This window comes from Triturus cristatus, chromosome 7 (genome assembly GCF_964204655.1).
Source record: "Triturus cristatus chromosome 7, aTriCri1.1, whole genome shotgun sequence".
NCBI classification, from domain to species: Eukaryota; Metazoa; Chordata; class Amphibia; order Caudata; family Salamandridae; genus Triturus; species Triturus cristatus.
Window position 1 is genome coordinate 1,610,154,898 of NC_140590.1, and position 22,677 is coordinate 1,610,177,574.

Here is a 22,677-nt window from a genome sequence, read left to right on the forward strand (position 1 = left end):
TGGGAACAATGATGGATTAAGAGAAGTGGAATGAAGCGCTGATAGATAAGGAAAAAATGAGCGACACAATAAAAAAGGGACTGGCTAGACGTAGAGAAAAAACACTGTAGACTACTTCACTCATGGCGGGTCGAGGCAAGATGGCGGCTGCCCGGACGGCTGAATGAGCTGCCCTCTCACTCTCCACTGCTGACTTGTCTTTTCTAAATGAAGAACTTTGCTATCTGAATGGAAAAAGAGCTGTGTACTCACCAAATGTTGGCTGGGGTTTCCTAATGATTTGGCGTTTTTTGCTTTGGTCGCGGAGCTTCCAGCTCCCTTGTTATTTGGCATCCCGCAGTCTGAGCGTTTCTGAAGCCGCTACGTTTCCATCAGCTGTGCAATCTATGGCGCCGTCAATCGCTGCTATGCCGCTAAAGACATCTAGCAGAAGCCATAGGGGTCGCGGCTTATCGTCTGCTCCAGGCAGTCAAATGAAGACTCCAGTGACTGACTCAGCTATCGAGAGCAGGGAGGCTGGCAGGGAGGCCGGCAATTCTCAGCCCCTCCTTCCTCGATGGAATCCACCGGTAAGAACCATACTGCTGGCCGGGGGAGACAGACTGTACCAGCGCTGTTTAGAGCACAGTCTTTGAAGACCAAGCCACCGCTTAGTGCCCCGGTGGGGGTTAGAGGATTAAAGTCACCAGCCCTCACCTCAAATGGTTGTTCTGAGGTGATTGATGATCATGCTAGGGGGGGTCTCCCCCTACATCTGTGTTATTACCAGGGAGCAATCTGACTTTGAGTGCAGAATCGCTGGCTATTGTTCATGCAGCATCTGGCCAGGCTATAGGCTCTACCCAGATTGAATTTCCAGAAGGGCCAGAAAACGACCTAATCTCTACCCAGCAAACGCAATGCATTCTGGTAGATGCGGTCCCCCCAGCTGGAGTACAAGAATCAGCGCGCCTATATACAACTAAACCAGAAGCCTTGAATACCCAGAAGAAAGGCACTGACCCTAACAGGGAGGATGACACATTGGATACATTTTTTTCTTTATCTGATGTATCTAACTCTTCAGAGGACGACACCCAGGAGAAAGAATGGGCTGGGGATGGGAGCGACACCAGTAGCTTATAGTGGGAGGGTGACGTTGACCACTCTCAGCTGAACCCAGAGACGGTGAAAAAATCGAGAGTAATCCCTACTTGCCCTACTCCGTTGGAGGAGGTCACTGGAGCAATGTCCTGGGACTATTCCTACTCACCAGACTTGGGAGATAAAAATAGCACAACGGACGGAGCATTATCTGCCAGAACGGTAACAGCTCCTGGCTGTCCTGACGAGATCACATTGTCTACAATCTATCAGGTGATGATGACACATAGGGAGGAGGCAAGGGTTGAAAGCTCCCGTACACAAGTCGCCTGCAGGAAACTACAAAATTCTATCCGTAGGATAGCCAAGACATGTTCAGACTTTTCCACAAGAATAGGAGAAGCAGAAACTAGGATCTCTCAACTTGAAGATGAACTGGCGACGCAGAAATCTAAGACACAACTTATGCAGATGGCCAGAGAAGATACTCTGTTTAAACTGACTGACTTGGAAAATCGGGCTAGGCGAAATAATATTAGAATCCTGGGCATCCCGGCGGGTCAGGAAGGTTCTAACATCCGCCAATTTGTGACCGAACTTTTCGAGGAAGCTTTTCCAGATCTCCCTCAATGGGACTGGAAGACTCAAATTCAAAGGGCGCACCGTTTCCCATTTAACCAGCGTAACTCAGGGGGGCAGTCTGTCAATCGCCCTCAGGCCATCTTGATCTCTCTTAATAATTTCCTGGCGCGGGGATCTTTGTACGACCTGGCCAGGGCCGATCGTAAAAGAACTGGGAAAAGCTGTAGCTTCTTTGTGCGACCTGACTTCTGTCAGAAGACAGTCGAACTACGATCGCATTTTCGCCAATTGATGCCCGAATTCCAGGCGAAGGGAGCCCAGGTTTTCCTCCTGAACCCGGCCAAATTAAAAGTGCTTTTTAAAGGGGAAACTCATTTTTTTCAGTCAGAAGCTCAGGCTAAAGAGTATCTACACTCGATAAAGCCAGGGCATAATGTCTGATTTAACTATCAGAGCCGCTAGTGGACAGAATTTTGCTGACTATCTGTGATTCGATTGACTTTTTGTTTTAATTAACATTGTAACTAACCTTGTTCAGGAGGCTCTCTGCTTCTCTTTGTTTTTTTGTTTTTCTTTCATTTTGAGCTGGTCTTTTCCGGTTCTTCCTGGCCCTGGCTCTTTTTTTCTGTTTCTTTTTTTTTTTTTTGTTCTTCATTGCATGTTCCTATCTTTAAATACATGTAGGTTGTAGTGGTGAGAGAGTGGGTTGTTTGGCTCACCATCACCAGGGACCACTGGTCTCCAAACCTCAGAAGAAGAAGGTTGGGGGTGGGTGTAGGGGTTGGGGTAGGGGTAGTAAGGGTAAAATGGTAGGGGGTCACTTGGGGGCGAGTGTTAAGGGAGGTGGGTGCTGGAGGGTACAAATAGCTCCTTTTAATAGTAGTTGTGGCAAACAATACAGAATACTTCAAAAACATTATTTCTGGTTATATCCTGAATAGAAAAACTGAACTGATTTGTTTTGGGGGCACTGGGCTGGTCTGGTCAACAATTAAGGATGCCGGGTAGGCACAACTATATTCGAATCTGCTCTTTAAACTGCTGTGGGCTAAATGACAGAAAGAGGAGGGGCATTTTAGCAAAACGTATGAGGCACCTGAATATAGACCTATTATGCCTACAGCAGACTCATGTCTCTTGGAACAACCGGGCTTGGCTAAAAGAACTGGGTCTTGAACGTATTGCTTGTACTCGACAAACTACAACCATTAGGGGTGTTGCCCTAATGGCTAGGCAAGGCACTTCTATTACTAAGCAAGTGAAGGTGGACAATTTAGGCCACTGGGTAATCGCTGACATACTAATTAAAGGGTCATCCTACACTGTCTGTTCCCTGTATGGCTCTAACCTTGAGACCCTTCTATCCTAAATTTCTTGAGTATCGAACTTGCTCTGTGGCCCTCTCCTAAAGTTTTATGTGGGGATTTTAATATTCATTTGAATGCTAATTTTGATTTGTATAGTCATACCCCATACCTTGGAAGGAAGGGCAAGACATTCAAAGCCATACGTGGGCTTTGCCTTGAACATGCCTTGGTAGACGTATGGCAAACATTGCGACCGACCGACTTTGGCTATACGTTTTTCCCAGCTCCCCACAGCAAATTCATACGTTTGGATTATTTTTTTGTTTCCGATCTGATTCTTGAGGGGACTAGCTGCGGACTGCACCCTAGAGTAATTTCGGATCATAATCCGTTAATAATGCAAATTCCGTCTAGTGGCCCAAAAAAAATTGTGGCAACTTGGACATTTGAGCGAAAATTGCTGCTGGACCAAGAATACTGTAGGTATATGACAAACTGGATAACGGATTTCTTCCATAGGAACAAGGGTACAGCATCCGAATTAATTGTCTGGGACACTTTTAAGGCTGCTGTGAGGGGGGAGACCCTTAGTTTTTCCCTTCATCGCCAGAAGGTGATCCAAGAAAGGGTTAATGGCTGGGTTAACCAGCTTCGAGTAGCAGAGGAAGAGCTTATTTGTGTAATTGCAGATCAGGACAAAAGAGAGGAATGCCAACGTCAGATAGCAATTGTTAGAAATAGCATACATCAACATTTTGGGGAGGAACTTGCCGCTAAGTTCGCTCAGTATAAAACTGATATTTATGAGTTTGGCGAAAATACTGGCAGACTGCTGGCCAAAAGGTTGCAACAGAAGGCAGTTTCGAACCAGATATGCCGAATCAAAGACAAAAATGGCCTGATTCAGGATCGACCGGGCAAGGGTTTGGAAGTATTCCAAGAGTTCTATAAGACGCTCTACTCTCCACACCAGTTCGAAGAAGAAATAACAGGTGTGGAATTTCTGTGTGACTATAAAACATCCAAGGTCACACCGGAACAGAGGGTTACGCTCTCCGCCCCGATAACCAGGGAGGAGATGGAACTAGCGATAGCCTCACTGGCAGCAGGGAAGGCTGCTGGTCCTGACTCACTGCCCCTTGAATTCTATCGTACATTTAGGCATACTCTATTCGGAGAGCTCGAATCTTTATTTTTACTTGCACAGAATGGTCAGACTCCTGACTCTTGGCATAAGACTACCATTGTAGTCTTTAAGAAAAAAGATAAACCAGAACTCAGCCCTTCTTCCTATCGCCCGATTTCCTTAATTTGTGCCGATAGTAAAATGTATTCTAAAATTGTTGCATTAAGGCTAGCAAAGGTTATTGTCCCCCTGGTTTCTACTCATCAACACGGCTTTATACCTGGTCGCGATACATCAGATCATATCAGGCGGGCAATAACACTATTTGATTGGGCTCTGGTTTGCAAACAACCTCTGGCAATGATCCTGTTGGACGCCGAAAAGGCGTTCGACAGGGTCTCATGGGGTTTTTTATGGCAACTGTTAAAAACCAAGGGATTCCCTCAGGAGTTTATTACAGCTATACAAGCCTTATATATTTCCCCAGCGGCCTCTGTTCGTATTTCTGGCCAAGAGTCGCGTTCCGTCTCCATTGTTAATGGCGTGGCTTACAAAACACTAGCCTACGCCGACGATGTTGCCATCTTTACGAAGGATATCAGTTCTGCTCTTCCAGCAGTTTATGATTTAGCCAAACAATTCGGCGCAGTCTCGGGCTATAGGTTGAATGTTCATAAAACTCAAGTCATACATTCAGATTTTTTAAAGCCAGAAGGGTTCCCAATAGCCCCAGTAGCAACCTATCTGGGGGTGAAGATCACGCCATCCGTAGAGCAGATACCAGAAATTAATTTGCTACCTATTATTAAAGAAGGGAACCAGACGCTGGAAAGATTAGACCATATGCACCTTTCACTCCACGGTCGCTCTAATGTCATAAAGATGTCCATATTTCCTAAATTTTTATACCTATTTCGCACTATCTCCATAAAATTCCCAGCGCACCTTATCTCCAGTGCAGAAAGGGCTTGCACAAGATTCTTGTGGGGTTATCATAAATCTAGATGGGCTAATACTCCCTAGATCAAGGGGTGGCTGGGGCCTACCTTCCTTAACGCTATATTACTGGTCTGCACTGTTACAGCAAATGGGTATATTATTGGTCGGAAGAAAGGCGGTGGTGCCGGAATTTGCCAGACCTACAATCTTTGAGGTTCTATTAGGGGAAGACGCTCGTAACTGTTTAGTTAGAAACGTTGAACCTAGCTATTATAAGAAAGTCAAATTCAAAGTAATGCTATCTGCCTACTCTGTTTGGAAAAAAATCAGACGGCGTCTTGGCATATTCAATATTAATGCTTACACCCCTCTTCTGTCTCATGGTCTGTTGCCGCCAATCTTTCAGGACTCAATCACTATTAGTTGGGAGTACTTTAGGAATTAATGTATTGGACGATTTCTTCTCCGAGGGTCATATAACTTATTTTTCCGATTTACAAGATAGATATGGGCTTCCTACAAGGCACTTCTTTAAGTTTTTACATATCCGGAGCTACCTGTTTAACAATGTAACACCAGGAGAAGATAAGTTTGGGAAAATTCCTTTGATGGGGACTATTGAGAAAAGGTCTTGGATCAGGGTAATATATCAAATACTTATTTCTGGCTTGCCTGACGACTCAACTATTCAAAAGGACAGGTGGGATGGGAAATTTGGCCAAGAGAGCACTGACCTGGAACTTCTTTGGAGCTGGCCAATAAGACTTTAATAACTGGCAGTCTGAGGGCCCAGCACTACATGTCAGCTTTTGATTTATATTATACCCCCGGGAAAATCTCGAGATGGTCTAATAATCGTGGGAACTCGTGCAGTAGATGTGGCACCTTGGCTGCTGACACAATTCATATGTTCTTTTCCTGTCCCAAACTGTCTAAATATCAACAAGATATTGAATTATTTCTAGCTCAGATAATTAGTAAATCTGAGGAAAGCTTTGTGTTTATTGCTATGTCTATTTTAAGAGCGGGTATAACTTCCCAATGGATCAGTACTGATTCCCCCACATTTGTAAATTGGAGAGCTCGGCTGCTGGCAATATATAATATGGAATTAGCAGTATACAGTCTAAAAGGACGTAGCAGATCTGAAAGGGGCCGGAAAAGTTGGAGCCCTATCACAGAATGGATCGGTTGAATCTTCTTTTTCCTTTTTCTTATTTCCTTTTCTTTCTCCCTGATTTGTTTTGTCATTCCATGTGGCTTTGCTTTTCTTTCTCTCTTCGGGATAATCTTTATTAATGTTTTGACAGTCTTAAACCTATGTTTGACCACAACTTTTGTCAAGGAAAAAAAAAATGTAAATACATTTTTTTTTAAAAACAATAAAAAAGGGACTGAAGGAAGAGTAGTCAAAGAAGATACAGCAGCTGCATAGAAATTAAGGCATATCCAACTGCCAAAATAGAGAAGAAAGTGTGAGAATAATCAAAAAGAAAGTGGTCGATGGGCAAACAGGGACAGGAAGAAAGGGAGGAATCAGAACGGAAAGTAAAAATAAAGATGAAGGAAAGAATACATCAGTGGAACAAAGGCTGTCAGAATATCTTCAAAATAAACCAACCTTCTGAGCCACACCCTCTTTAGGGCTTCCAGAGCCATTCTCTGATCGACGTTTCTTGGTGTGGAATGTTAGACCGGCCTGAAATATATTGCGAGGAGAAGGTTTTCGGCGCAGGTTGCCCTCTACACCTGCAACTCCCCGTACTCTGATCTGCCAAGAGAAGAACAAGGTCATCCTTGTGTTTTGTTGAGTGATTATATCAAGAGATCCATATGTCAATGAACAATAACTGCTGCAAGGCACCTGGTGATAATCATAGTGCACTAGAGCAACCGGGGCATGTCCTGTACATTCCATCCTATTTATTAGTTTAAAGTGGAATGACTGTCTAGACTCTTCACTTGCTGCAGTAAAATGAAACGTAAAACTGTGTTCTTTGGTAGCATAGCCAAGTACTTAATCATTTATGCAAGGCATTTTCAACAGAACTCATAAAAAATAAAATGGTGCAACACACAAAGTTATGTTTGTGCTTGTTTTAAATGTGTACTTTGAACTGTGTGGGTGGGTGTGTAATATCCATATTCTGAATTGTGCTGGTTTAAAAAGAAATATATTTTAGTGCGTCCATGTACAAGTTTTTTATTTCCTGGGAAAATGAGATTCTGATTTTAATTGCAGCAATAAGAGGACAATCATTATGACTGACTTTATCCTATAAAAGATTTGTGACATACCATACTTTACGAGAAGAAATTGCAAATATATGAATACACAGATGAAATATAAATACATTAAAAGATGAGAAATATGAGAGATCTTTCATTTTTTAATCCACACCTCCCATGCAAACAAAAACTGCAATTTTAGCTTTGTATTTTGTAGCCTGGAAATTAGAAATGTACATTACACATTTCTTGCTCCTCAACCCTGAGCACTGTCCTATTTAAAACTAGGAATTCCTCTCTGACTACAAATCTGATAGTGAGAGCTCACTCAGACATTGCACCTATTGAGAGGGCCTGCTCCTCATAAATGGTGCCGCTGCAGACTTTCCGGCATTCAACAAGAGGAGCGGTTAAGCAACTTTTTGAAAAGTAAATGTCACAGTTCCTGGTACATTGAAATATGTTTAAAACATAGCAAATAACAGTGTCTCTTTTCCACCTGTACTGAAATATAATATTTTAGGGAGTTAAGCAGGTATCAACCCAAAAAAAGAAGCATATTTATGAAGATCTAAGTGATGTGGCAAGCCCAGACACATCAAGCACTCCTGAAGTCCCTAACTGCTACGTACACAGGAGACTAATTTCTAGATGTGTGGACCTCAGCAGGTCAGCACTGTTATCCGATGGAGTTATTTACCAGGTGCGGTGGCTACGTCTTATTCTGACTTTGCTATTGTTAATGCAGATCTGTCCCTAGATTTTTTTGAGGGTTCCAAAAGGGTGTAGGTTTTGTAAAAGCTGAACTAGAGACCGTATGATCATGGGTGGAATTAACAGCAAAATCACAAGGGCTGTTTGCAGCAAGGAGATGGAAGGCAGTAGCAGTGGATAAGGCGATCCAGAACCTCACCTCCCACAAGCATAAATTCTTCAGATATAAAAGTATAACAACAAGTACCTCGCTGAAGCTCAAAGGCCAGGAAAGGTCATCCTCCAAAAATTCTTCAACCTTCTTCTTTGAGTAGGACATTTTCACTTTTTCACCTGTAGATAAAGGATGAAAGAAGTTCACAAGTGTATTCATTGTGAGAAAAAACAATTATTTGAAGCTGTTAACAAGGTGGCGGCAATGGACTGAGAACAAAAGTACATCACACACTCAAGGTACCTTTTTCGGTTTCAATGATTCTTATTGAATTTCCATAATACACAACTGTAGACAGGCATACCCGTGTAAATGTGAAGAAAATATCCCCCCCCCACACAATTCTCTGTATTGACAACGTTGCTGTGATAAAGACAGCCGAAATTGCATGTTGCCCTCCCCTTTGACCCCTGCTAGCACATACTTCTCATTGTTGAATAGACCCCAGGGCTCGAGTTTTTCAAGCCCCTATTATCATTGCTCAGGTACGTCCAGACAAGATCCACCATTATGTTAAATTTACAGGTCTCTCCTTTGCGATCATATGCTATCTTTCCCAGAGCAAGTAATTGCCAGAGATTCTGGCGCAACAGTTCCAAAGTTGGTGTCAATAACAATCCCTACCGACTCAGGATAGTCTGTTTAGTGGTGCATATAAGTTAAGAGATTCTTTTCCCAATGATTGAGTGTAATGGAAATTTGTCTTCCACCTGAAGCCCTAAAATGATTAGTACTTGGTCTCCTTCAACCTTAATTTGGAAAACACTATCCAGAACGTTTCCACAGAAATCCATGCGCTTGGGACATATCCGTTGTATATGACTGATTGCCCCGATTCTCCACACTGTCTCCAACAAGACCCATTATAAGCTGTTGAGGGTGGGGGGGTGTAGTGCCATTGATATAAGATTTTGCTTTGTGGAGCTCTTCATTTCTTGGACATGACATCTAGTTATCTTCTGCAGCAAGTTTCTATCCTTCACACGCATTGACTGACATGTGTGATATTGCCATTAACATGGTCTGCATCCAGACGCACATGCTTGTCCTGATATGTATGGGTTTGGGCAATGGTATCACTTCCCTCCTGAATAACGTTTGAAACAAATAACGCATTACTCAGTAACTGCTATAATACAAACTGACCAGTTAGGGCCGAACATGTGTGAAGGCAATGCTGGAAGGCTCTGGATCTTGAAAGGTACATTTCCCATCCTCATCGCTTGCTGGTCCATTAACTGACCTGAATGACAGTCAGGTATAACGGCCCTGTCAACTCTCACCAGTGTGTCCCGCCTAGCCCTTTCTCCCCAGCCCTGTATTCATGTTTTTCTCTGTGCATCATGGAAAGCTTTAAAACAGTTTTGCTGTCAGGCATTGTAGTTCATCTGGGTCTTGGCTGATCTGTAGAGACGACTCTAGACATGTCACAGGTAGGCCAGCACACTTTCTTTGCCTGCAGTGGTCTTTTGTCCATCAGGCTTCGATCTCTATCTGTTCTCCAGGTTTCTCCAACCTTCTCTATGTCCAGGGTGCCTGCTGGGGACCGGAATTCGCAGTGCTCGCTCAACAGGGAACATGCTTCTTCGAAGTAGGCTAGAGCACGCTGCTTGTCTTCTCATGGGAGATAATCGAAAATAGGTGACCCCATCTGTATTTGATGTGTTTTGTTTTCAGCAGTTCAGCAACGAGCCTAAATAATTTAGTCATGATGGTTTCCTATTCCTTGTAGAAGTGGACTCTTGTGCACTCCAGTCACAATGTCAGGAGGGGAACCCCGTGTATCCAGTCGTTGTGAGACCATCTGCATTCTATCTAGATATATCGTGTCCAGTTCTGCTCTAATATAATGTCAAATAGGCTCTCGATGTAGAATGTTAGGTCTCCACCCTGTATTTCATAGGTATTCTACAGATAAAGATGTTGTTTCACCGTGATCGTTTCTTGAGGTCTTTTCATTTCTCCTGAAGGCTGATTTGCTGTTCCTCGTGTGTGATCATGTGTTGCTGGAGACTGTTGCAGTCATCAACTTGCTTCTGCAGGGCCTTTTCCGCCTCCTTCAATCATCTTCCCAGTTAAACTATGTCTCTTCCCATGTCTTGTCAGTCCTTGTGTGGGTCTGTTTTGACAGCTTGGATGTCTTTCTTAATGTCGATGAAGTCCTGTAATAGAAAATCTTTATCGACAACTTGAACGAGGTTTGCCCCATGATCAGAATCTCCCCCACCCCAGGGGTCTGCCTCTGAGCTGCTTATTTTGCCCATGCCTGTCCCTAGTGCTTTGGTCTGTCCCAACAAGTGTTTAATGGACTGTTTTTTCTTTGTCCCCCCGCCTGTCATATCTGTGGTTCTCTATGACCAAGTTCAAATTAGGAGTCAGGCTAAGCTCTGTTGCCCTGGCTCAGTGTCACATGCAGTCAGACCGTAATTGCAGCACTGGAGAATGTCACAGCACAAGGGCTGAACAAAGCATTATTGCCTCAGGTTGTGTCAGGACACCCGAGGTGTACTTGCCTTCCACCACCGTCCAATCTTAGATGAGTCAAGGCAGACATGGTATCACCCAGATTGCCTCAGCCTGTGGTTCTAATTATTATCGAAGTTTAGGATGTCCCTCCACAGTACTTCCTCTCAGGACTCTCAGCACACCGGGTCAGGATGGTCTGAAGCTCCGGATCAGTCGAAGAGCCAGGTCTTGAGGTCCTTCCTGAACGTGTGCAGGGTCAGGGAGCGTCTGATGTTCACCGGGAGCTCTTTCCAGGTTTTGGCTGCGATGTAGAAGAAAGCTCTCCCGCCGTTTCTGTGGGGGACCTCTGCCAGGGCGAGGTCGGCGGAGCGGAGGGTACGTGGAAGGATACTCCCTCGTTGAGGTATTCAGGTCCGATGTTGTTGAGGGATTTGTAGGCGTGGGTGAGGAGTTTGAAGGTGACCCTCTTCTCGACGAGGAGCCAGTGGAGGCATCGTAGGTGTTGGGTCATATGCTCGTGACGTGGTGTCCCGAGGACAAGTCTGGCTGCGGCGTTCTGGATGGTTTGGAGTTTGTGAAGAAGAGATTTGTTGATTCCAGTGTAGAGGGCGTTGCCGTAGTTCAGTTTGCTGGTTATGAGTGCGTGGGTCACTGTCCTTCTGCAGTCTGGGGGGATCCATTTGAAGGTTTTGCGGAGGATGCGAAGGCAGTTGAAACTAGTGAAGGCGACGGCGTTGATCTGGCGGTTCATGGAGAGGGAGGAGTCAAGGATGATGCTGAGGTTCCGGGCATGGTATGTAAGGGTGGGTGGGCTCCCGAGGGCGTCGGCCCACCAGGTGTTGTCCCAGGCAGAGGTGCAGGGTCCGAGGATGAGGACCTCGGTCTTCTCTAACTTGAGCTGCAGGCAGCTGTCTCTCATCCAGGCTGCCACATTCTTCATTCCTTCCTGGAAGCAGAGTCTGGTGTCTTCGGGGTTCTTCATGAGGGAGAGGATGAGCTGGGTGTCGTTGACGTAGGATACGATACTGAGCCCGTGCTGTCTGACGATGGCGGCGAGGGGGGCCATGTAGATGTTAAAGAGCGTGGGGCTGAGTGATGATCCCTGGGGTACTCCGCAGTTGATTTTAGCAGGTTTGGAGAGGAAGGGAGGGATTTGAATCCTCTGGGTTCTGCCGGAGAGGAAGGATTGGATCCAGTCGAGGGCGGCTCTTTGTATTCCCGCGTAGTGAAGTCTGGCTGTGAGTGTGCTATGTGAGACGCTGTTGAAGGCTACGGAGAGGTCTAGAAGGATGAGGGCCGCAGTGTGTCCCTGACCCAGTAGCATGCGGATGTCGTCAGTGGCGGCGAGGAGGGCGGTCTCGGTGCTGTGGTTGCTGCGGTATCCAGATTGGGAGGCGTCCAGGATGGAGTTCTCTTCGATGAAAGCGGTCAGCTGGACGTTAACGAGTCTCCTGGTGACTTTGGCCGCAAAGGGAAGGGGAGAGATGGGCCGGTAGTTTTTCATGTCCGTTGGGTCGGCTGTTGGCATCTTGAGGAGGGGTTTTACCTCTGCCCATTTCCAGTCGTCTGGGCAGATGCCTGATCTGAGGGAGGCGTTGATGGCGCGTCCTAATTCGGGTGCGATGATGGTGGCGGCCCTGTGGAAAATGTGCGGTGAGCAGGGGTCGGTTGGGGCTCCTGAGTTAGTTTTCTTCATGGTCGCAGTGATGAGTTTGATGGTAGCGGGATCCCAGGCCGTAATGGTTGGCTCATCAGCGGCGGTGGGTGCGGGGGTGGTGTTCGTCGTTGGTTCGCTGAAGTTGTCATGGAGGGCCTTGATCTTCAGCTGGAAGTAGGAGCTGAGTTTGTCGCAGAGTTCCTGGGAAGGTGTAACGTCCGCGGCTTCGCAGGTGGGTTTTGTGAACTGCTGTATGACGTTGAACAGTTCCTTGGCATTGGTCACGTTGGTCTGATATAATTTACATTATATCTGAAAGTAATCAGACAGTGGTGGGTAAACTGTCAGGATTGAGGGCAACTGGCAGAGACTGTAGACTGGGAATAAGGAGATGGAATCTCATCATCCACATGACAGGTGTCCTGAAAGAAACATTTCACAGAACAGAAAATCTTGAGATGTAGCATCCTTTTTTCCCTGTCTGCATGTTTGCCTCCAGAGAACAATAGAGGCAGCACATCTCAAATATATCCAGCACAGAATGGCAATAACAAAACAAAACATAATATAACATGGTATGAGTTTGCAAAAAGAACAAGTTACCTACCCTCTCTAATGCTCTTTATGGTGGATACTGTATCTAACTGCAGATTTCTCACCTTATAATTAGACTCTGGGTAACATTTTAATTATGCCAGAATAATTTGCATAATTAAGGGAATTTTAGCTAAAATGGGCCATTCATGGTAAAAACAACAACAGAACATAATTCGCTGTTTCTCCCGGTTGTTTTGTTTTTTGCACAATTTTTTAGCGTTAGATGCATTCTTGTGTCAAAAATGGATGCCAGGACGCATTTATCGTGAAAATATAGCAGAAAATAAAAGATTAGCATTTTGCGCAATTATATGTAAATTCCTTTAATTTTGCCTAAATTTTGTGAATGCAAAAGACACACAATTGATGGACGGAATGCAAAACAAATCAAAACATTCACCCCCATGCAAGAGATCTGGGTTAAATCCATCATTCTTTTGCTCACCACGCCACCCCAGTTTAGACCTGGCCATATGCAAATCGATGGATTTAGGCCCAGATCTCTGTATTGGGGGTGAATGTATGACATTGTTCTGCATTCTGTCCATCAACTGTTGTTTTTAGGTCTCGCCTGGCTATCGCATAAGCGATCGCTCAGCGAGACTCTAGTAAGGGGCTTGCAAAAGTGCTCCCAAAAGCGGATTGCATGGCAAGCACGCGCACAATCACGTGCTTCGTGCCGCCATGCAATCCGTTTGGCATCGTACTTCAAAGGGTCCGCTCACCCGCCTGGAATGCGCTCCCCCGCCCCTTCCTTCAACTCTGGCTCCGTCAACAGATGTGTGCGAGCGCGAGCATGGCGGCGTGCTTTCACTTTAAACAAGCCGGCTTCCTTCAACTCTGGCTCCGTCGCGCTGTGATGTCTTTTCTGGAGACACTCCGTGTTCACGTTTATGTGCTTGTTATAGTTACATTTGCCTTTTGTGCCAAACTACATTTCAGATAACAACGCATGCACGTAACATATATAGCACAAACTCAGCTACACAGGAACATGGTGATGAGTTTGTTACATAGCGCTTGCAACCTCCTAACTTCATAGCGCTACAAAGTTTATTTTCTTTCATAGCGTTTACAACCAGAACATCATAGATTCGTTGTGCTACAAATGTTAACCTTTACTATGACCCAATTCTACATAACTTGTTTTAGCGACCGTGGGTTCAGGCAAAAGCAATGTAAGCACTTGGAAATTGCACCTGTGATGTTCAGAAGGCACGCAGGACGCACCCGCATTAACCCACCAAGCTAGCTCTGCAGCTACTTCAGACACTGCAGTTTGTCCTCTGCGCAAGTGGTCAATCCTAATGCGACAGAAAGGAAGATTCCGCGCAGCCCAGAATCCATCATCTCGTATTCAATGAGGGCGCTGCTTTAATGAGGGCCTGGGAGGATGAATGTCTCTGCGGTGGGTGATGCATGCGCCACACATACGTTTTCAAGTGTAATGACACGCATTCCTATAAGCCCTCACCACTGACGGGCCGGCGCGTTATGAACTGCGCAGTCCATCCATTTCCCTCCGCCATACACGGCGCTTTGCACGCAGCAGCAGCCGACCAGCCATCCCCGCCGGGCCATAAATCAGGGCTCCCATTTATTCTGCATTAGACACGTCGCCCATTATCAGGCGTCATCTATTACAAAAAGGCGGAGTTAAATGTACCCCAAGGAAGCGCAGGACTAACTCGAGAACCAAATACAGCAATTATGGATAAAATATGCTGAACCGAAAACTGCCATGGTTGCGGCGCGGGGACATTTAAGGCAGGCCGCAGGGTGGGAACAGCTGGAGTTCAGTTCTGTAGTACGTACGGGTGGGGGACATGGTTGGCCGCAAGCACAAGGACAATCTTGGTCTATGGTTTTTGAGAAGTCAATGAGCCTAGATCAGGAAGGACGTTTCCTCTAGAAGGTCATCGGAGCTGGAGTACAGTTGACTCCGCCTTTCAGGGGCGTGGATCTCCTGGCATATCTTCCAAATTCCTTACTTTAGGGAGGGCCGCTGCGAGCATCCAATTCTGTGACAGTGACTTTTTACCGCATCATTGTGAAATTGTATTTGCCACATATTGTATCAACTGCAGCCTAATCTGCAGATTTTGAAAACATTTGTTTCTAGCTCAAACAGATCAAAAGTTAATGAAAATGCGAAGACATGTTTCCACGCAGCGCGAGGTCTTTCGCAAAGGTTGATCAGCCTTCTTCAAGTTGATTATTGCTATATTGAGGTTTTAAACTGATGCTACTGGGGTTAAATCATAGCCCAGACAGAGTTAACAACTATAAAATCTTTTTATTTTTACAAAGTAACACCGTCACAAAATGTGCCCCATTACAATGCATAATTTGCTTGTCTTGCCAAATGATTTAGCTCACATGCCACATAATGCTTTGATTACTTACCGGTGATGCTTAGAGGCCTTACCTAGTCAGGCAGGGAGTCTTCGTTAAATAAGGAATCTAAAAGAGAGGACCCAGGAGGTAATTTGGTCATCCCCTGCCATATAATTCCAGAGGCCCTGACTATAGGTCAGTTCACATCAGTCAAAATATCATGGAAGCGGCTGGTAAGGCTGGGAGGAACGTGGCCCTTCGGACTCGCCATTTCGGCCTGTTACAGTGCCCTAATGATTTGTCCTGCCCCCTACTTGGAAAGCCAAATGAATAAATTAACTGGACGAATGCTCTGTATGACGTTGAGACGGTGGCATCATCGCTTTTTGAAGAACTATTTTGTCCTCGTCTCAGGTAGGCAAAACAGACCACAAACAACTCAGCAGGGAAATTAGGTCTGTTATGATATGGATTATTTCTACACTGTGACTATAAGCATGGGCCAACGGAATTATGAGGAGGGCCAAATTATGCGACAGGGTAGACAGGATTATGCAGCAAGAAATGGCATATTAAGTTTCATAACGCAGTACATTTTGTGATAGCATTACTTCATTATTCAGTCATTTTTACACGTTAACACTGACTCTACAAAGGTTTCACTCCATTAGTACTAATTACACCCAAATTCATCAGTAACAATAAGCAACAGATATGTTACCTTTGCAAAGGAGCTTCCATTGCGCGACAGCACGCCGTTTGAGCTTAAAGCACATATTCTTTGTTAAAATCTGCAGATTATGCAGTAGTTGATAGATGATGTGGCATATGCAGCATATCCACAATTATGCGGAAAATGAAGCAGTCGCAAAATAATTCCAGTCTGTAGGTAACTCACTTTGTGATTAAATATGGGTGCTTGAGGTGATTAACCTCAGGGTCCTCATTTTTTAAATATTTTTAAAAAATCTCAGGCTATTTTATTTAGGAAATTCGTATGCTCCCTGTACTCTCCACATCTTTACCTAAACCTTTGGTTTATCTTTTCTTCTTTCCTCACATGACCATATTTGCTCTTCTCTCCTATACCCTGTTCTACACCTTGTCCCTAACTTCATACATAATTCCATTTTTGACCCTTTAAACATTAGATTTGCACTTTAATTTTAGTGACACTGATGGTTACTTACCTGCTCACTTCCTACTTTCCACTCTCCTATTATTTTGTGTTTTTTTCATCCGCCCCGATATTTTGCCAGAGGAAGAACACTTCTCTTGAGAAACCATCCATTGTTTCTCTACAAGCTAATGCCACATAAATCTTGATTCTGATGGAAACAGGAACTTTTTTGGGATTATAGTGGGGTGAGCTGGTTCGATTCACGCACAAGCAGACAAAAGCCCAATTACTTTTTCATGATCAACAAACCTGTCTATGGTTACAACCCAGAAATCAACCAGAATGTGTGAAGTAATTGTTGAAAAGACAGGTAATGCTGAGTTTTAATTTTAGGTTTCTTGGACTAAATGTCCCAATGTCCAGATATGGCTATAGGTTTAATTGGTTCTGTATTTATTCAAATAAAAAATGAACAGGAACGGCCGACACATGTTTTGCCCGTATGGCTGACGCGCCAAAGGCCATTTTAAAGGCAAAAGAAAATGCCTAGCAAGTCCAATAGATTTATGCAAAGTCACTGCGGTCCGATGTACCAGTGGAAACCTAAACAAGCAATGAAAATGAAATAGGTCTCGCCTTTGATTAAGTTAAAGCCATTTGCTTTGCTAATGCTATTGTTTATCAAAGCAAATGGCTTTAACTTAATCAAAGGCGAGACCTATTGCATTTTTAATGCTTGTTGCATTTGTCACCCCGAGTCGGAAGGGTATGCCCAGACGTGGGTCCCGTGTTCCCCATGCCACTGGAATCAAGCTATCCTGGCTGAAGAGGGGTGAAACCCCAAAACCGGTCCTAGGATGCTTGTTTCCAGTCCAGGGAGGACCTGGCTTGGCAGTTCGGGCTGGACTGTTCCCATGAGGCACAGGGTCAAGACTAATTTGCATATGGCTGGGTTCAAACTGGAACAGCATGGTGAGCAAACAAACGATGGATTTAGGCACAGATCTCTGTATTGGGGTGAATGTATGACATTGTTCTGCATTCTGTCCATCAACTGTTGTTTTTAAATTTTGTGAATGACACAAAAACAAATCCTGCGAATTTCGCACACCCATCTTAGAATACTCCCCAGATGCCAGACTGGATCCAGAAACATTTCTCCAGCAATACTCCAGTGCGCCGCCAGGTGGTGCAATGGAGGCTCCGTGCTGGCTCCATACTGTCCTGAAAGTGTCGGAATGGAGCCACATATAAATGGCACTCCTGAAAGCCAATATAAGTTCCTTATTTTTCCCCTTCAGATGCCCTTTAATTCAGGATATTTTTCGATGTGAAAAAGAGGCCACTGCACAGAATGGGGTGGAGGGGGAGCGGTGACGATAGGGTATCAACCAGAAAGAGCATTACCAAAGGTAAATAACTTTTTCTCAAAGGGATACTTCTAACCGTAGATCCTTCATCCTGGACTAGGCACCAAGCAATATTTGTCAGTTGAACGGTTTGTGAAGTGGGTTCTGACCAAAAGGTCCTGTAGGACTGGGTTTGAAAAATGCCCTTCCTGTCAGACCTGGCTGTCAAGACAGTAGTGTTTTGAGAACATATGCATCAACACCCATGTTACAGCCTGGCAGGCATTAAGGACAAGCATTACACAAAAAAACATGCCACGTGCCAGCCTTAGACCTAGTGGAAGGGACACTCAAACCTTTCGCCAGCTGCTTCTTGGCCAGTGGAATCAATTTGTTCCGGAAAAGGGTGGTGCAGGTCATTTGTATCGACAGTGCCTGAGGCTCGCTTATGCTAAGACCGAATGTAATTACAGTATTTAAAGTCAGAAGGCGCAGAGAGCAGCCTTGCATTGGCTCAAAAACAGTACCTAAGCAAAACATCATTACTAAATTGAGATCCCACTGTGGCATCTCTTGAAGTGTACCTTGTTAAGAGTCAGAGCCAAAAAGATAATAGGGCCACAGCTGGTGTATCCGCCCTAGTAGAATCAAGCTGTATGATGACTGGTTGCGCTTCTGTAATCTCGTAGTACAACGGTCAAGATCGGGCTGAAGTTAGTTCAATGATGGACTTCAGATCGGCACCAGATCCTCTTCCAGCATGGTGGCGTTGGTACCAATGTGACGAGGAAGAGTCTAAATGAGCACCAGAGGCAGCCAAAAGTGCACCACAAATCTGCAGAATTGTCTCCATGATGCTATTAATCTGCTACAGAGTCGCCATTGGCCCTGGAAACTAGGGTGCACCAAGACTAGTTGGGGAATTGGCTCCGCAACCAGTGACCTTAGAGGGAGACCGACTGACATTGTGACACCCTTGTGCTTTCTCTCTAGATACAGAGTCGCAGGATGGGGTCTAGTTCACTTTGCTTTTTTACCGCCAGAGAAGCGGAGGTCGTAATCAAGTCCCTGGTACCCCTAAAAGCTGCTGGGCCTGATGGGATACCCGGTGATTTGCTACGTGCCAAGCCTAAGGAATGGGGGAAGCTGGTTTCCACCCTACTTAACACTATTTTGGGGGGGGGGGGCCTGTACCTGAATCATGGAAGGGGGCGGAGGTTGTCCCTATATTTAAGAAGGGATGTCGAGACAACCCCGCCAACTATCGGCCCATAAGCCTTATTGACTCATCCCAAAAGGTGGTAGGGAAGTTGATTCTGGGGAGGGTGCTTCAATGGCTGGATGACAACAACATTCTGTCAGATCTCCAGGCTGGATTCCGCTCTGGAACTGGGACCACTGAGCAGGCCTTCAGATTGGCCCTCCTGTACTGGAAGGTGGTCGTGCTGGGCAAGGGCAGTCTTTATTTGGCCTTTATTGACCTTAAGACTGCCTTTGACCTGGTACCTAGGGAGGAACTGTGGAGGGTCTTGCAGGGCCTGGGGTTGCCCCCTTATATCCTATCGCTCCTGATGAAATTACACGCAGGCAACTATGCGCAGGTGCGATGGGGTATGAATGGGGAGAAAACTGACAGGATTCCAGTGAGGAGGGGTGTCCGCCAGGGATGTGTGCTAGCTCCCACCCTATTCTCCCTTTATGTGAATGGGGTGGTTGAGTATCTGCTAAAAGAACCCGCAGACGCACCTTCCCTGGCGGGCAAACGGTTTCCAACACTGCTCTTTGCAGATGATACCCTCCTCATTTCAAAGACCCCCCAGGGCCTTCAAAAACTTTTAAACCGCTTCCAGGAGTTTTGTTCCCTTAGGGGGTTGGTGATCAATGTCGACAAGACCAAATTCTTGATCATGAATCCTCCTAAGAAACTAGGGCGTCCCCCGGCCTTGAACTCTGTTCCTTTAGAAAGGGTATCAGAGTTTGACTACCTGGGAATCCGCCTTAGCGATTCACTGAACTGGACGCCGCACATCCAAAAGATGCTCCTCACCCACAAAAGGGTGGGTGGTGTTTTGCTTAGGAAACAACGTTCTTCCACAATTAAACCTATCGCCCCAGTTGTTATAAAGCCAGAGGGGCTAGCGCTGCTTTATACGGGGCGGAGTTGTGGGGTACATGTAACCTGGAAGTACTAGAAAAATCTGAGAGCAAATTTCTGAAAGACCTGATGACTCTCCCTTTGAGCACGCCCACAGTTCCTGTGCTGCTGGATCTAGGCTGCAGATCGATTGCAGACCAAGCACGACTTCGTCCCTTGCTCCTGTGGGCCCGGTTGTGGAGGGTGCCCGAATTATCCTCTTACTCTGAGGCACTGTCCGAGGTTATGGCAATGGGGGCTGGCATAGGATCAAATGGTTAAGGGACGTTAAATGCCTCTTAGGGGAGCTGGGTCTTGGTGAAGCTTGGGCCCCTCGATCTGCCCCACCTAAAGCCACGATAAAGAAATTGTATTGGGAATGGGTCTCCTATAAGCTCACTGTCGATCCACGTCATTGCAATTCCACTGCAGCCTTTTTGAGGATTAAAGACGTGGTGGCCTATGAACCATATCTCGACATGATTCGCATACCCTTTGCCCGGGCCTTCTACTTCGAGTTAAGAGTGGGGACTTTACCTGTAGGCGACCTAACAGCCCGGTGGAAATCATCCCTCCAGTCCTCCCCCTTCTGTGCCCTTTGTCCCACGCGGGTCGAGACGGTGGCACATATTCTTTTTGAATGCCCAGATTATTGTACACCTAGGAGGCGCTGGCTCAAACCACTGTGTAGACTTTTAGGTACTCGCCTGCATATTGTGGCCCTACGCATCTTATTGTCCGACACATCCACCTTGGTGGTTTGTGGGGTGTCAAAATTTCTAAAGTGGTCTTGGTTGATTCGTGTAAAAAGGCTGTCAGTCTCAATTTAATTCTATTTTCAACTGTATTTTATTGGATCATGTCACTGTTTTTATTTTCTCTTTTGTATATATTGTAATAACTGTGACTATTTTTACTTGTTGTAAAGCTTTTATGATATTTATATATCAAAATAAAGCCTATCAATCAATCAATCAACTTTGCTTTTTTGTGTTTCCATTTTTTGGGCTTACCAGAGAACTTTGACTGCCACTACTACTTCTGCTCGGCTTGGGGGGTGGGGGGTTACACAGCTTCGTTTCTTGGTCTCAGTTTAGGAGGAGACAGCATTTCCTAGGGCACTGGATTAAGTCTGGAAGTTGTCAGAAGACCAACAAAATTGGGAGCACAGGAGCTGACCTCAGCACACAAGAGTTGCGCTTATAAGCAACTCCGCTCGTTTGCTCCCGGAGCACTAAAGAGCAAATGCGGAGCCACACAGTTTCACCTAGCAGAGCGCAGGTGCATTGCTGGAAAATGCATAGAGAGTATTCCAAGTTGAAAACTCTATGGTTAGAGGTACTGATTAGAAGCAACACAAGTGCGCAGGAGCATTGCTGGAGAAAGGTTTCCAGTCTGGTGCCTGGACACTGTTCTAAGGTGACGTATCTATGGAAAGAAGTATTGATCAGAAGCAGTAAAACTAGTCTACCATGACTCTAGTCAATGACTCTAGTCAATGAGATCAACAGATCACAATCAAATATAGTTCTTCTTCGCCCTACATCAACCGAAACCCTGCTTCAACACCATCATGTGCACAACACATCACCAGTCATAAAGTGGGCAAGGCACTGCCACCTCAATAAGGCTTCTATACCTAGATGCATTTATGTTTTGTCACCACTAAAAAAAATACAATCAACACACCAATGTGTGCCATCATTTGTACAATACGCCATTAAAACCATGTATAATTAGCTTCCCCCGCAACAGTACATGGATGTCAACTCACCAACTGACATCTCAACCATACAAAACAACATTCCTACACTGAATGGGCTACAGGGATGTTGATTGGGTTGAAAATGGTAGAAATAACAATTGTAGTGAAGCTGTTGCTTGACAGAAAAGGCTTGCCCTGCTCACTGCATGAAAGACAGATCTCTAAGAGGAAGTTGGTGGTGCACGATCCTTATCTGAAACCACACAACGTCCACTAGGTGCTGGTCCCTAGGGTTGCGTCATGCACAGGACAAGGAGAGCGACCCTTGACCCTGTTCACAGGCAGGTTGCTCCCTCGCGCCGCACAGCTCCACCTGACGGTGCCCGTACTCGGCTCCCGCTGCTGCCGCAAGTTCGCGCCTCCTGTGCCGCTCTCCCTACTTTTTCCCTAATTTGCCCGTTTCTACTGATCTGCTGCCACTGTATGCTTTTTTTCTCTAATTCCGCCTTTCTTGACCCTCTAGTCCTCTGTTTGCTCTCTGTTCTTTTCTTGGCCTCGCCAATTTCCCTTCCCGACACTGCATCCCCTTCGGCCCCGCCCCCCTCGCTCGTCCATTCGCTCACCCCTTCCGCCTCCCAGCTGCTCCTCTCTCCCACTTCCCCTTATTATGGCAGCTGCACCGCTGGCGCGCCGCTGGCGTGCCTAAGACAAGCCCGTCTGCACCTGGACCGCGCCCAGCGCCAGACCCCCTGGCCCACGCGAGCGCCACAACACCAGACGCCGTTACGACGCCAACCTCCTCCACGCACTCAACGCCGGCCGATCTGCCACCTGCTTCCAGGCCACCTCGAAGCACACTCACAGACCCTTCACCTGCCGAAACTGCAGCTTTACCAGCCAGCGTACACCAGCACGTCCTGCCCCCCCCCCCCCCCCACCAAGGCAGGCCACAACCACCTCAGATGCATACTGCTCAACACCCGATCCGTCCACAGGCACGCCATCGAACTCTGGGACCTGCTCGACTCATCCTCCCCTGACGTCGCTTTCCTAACGGAGACCTGGATGAACGCCTCATCGGCACCTGACGTTGCCATAGCCATCCCGGACGGCTACAA

At 45.9% G+C, this 22,677-nt stretch overlaps 1 protein-coding gene across 4 annotated transcripts in view; it reads right to left on the bottom strand.

Annotated features, from left to right (window-relative positions):
- The window catches only part of DNMT3B (DNA methyltransferase 3 beta), a 511,613-nt gene that overhangs the window by 409,272 nt on the left and 79,664 nt on the right, over positions 1-22,677 (bottom strand). For all 4 annotated transcript variants that reach the window (XR_014966866.1, XM_085619485.1, XM_085619484.1 and 1 more), the window contains exons 3-4: positions 8,228-8,313; positions 6,659-6,808 (exon numbers count right to left, since the gene is read on the bottom strand). Coding sequence is in view for 3 of the 4 variants with exons in the window: in XM_085619485.1 (XP_085475611.1) it covers positions 6,659-6,808; positions 8,228-8,313 (236 nt within the window). In the remaining variant the exon portion in view is untranslated. The remainder of the gene's footprint in view (positions 1-6,658; positions 6,809-8,227; positions 8,314-22,677) is intronic.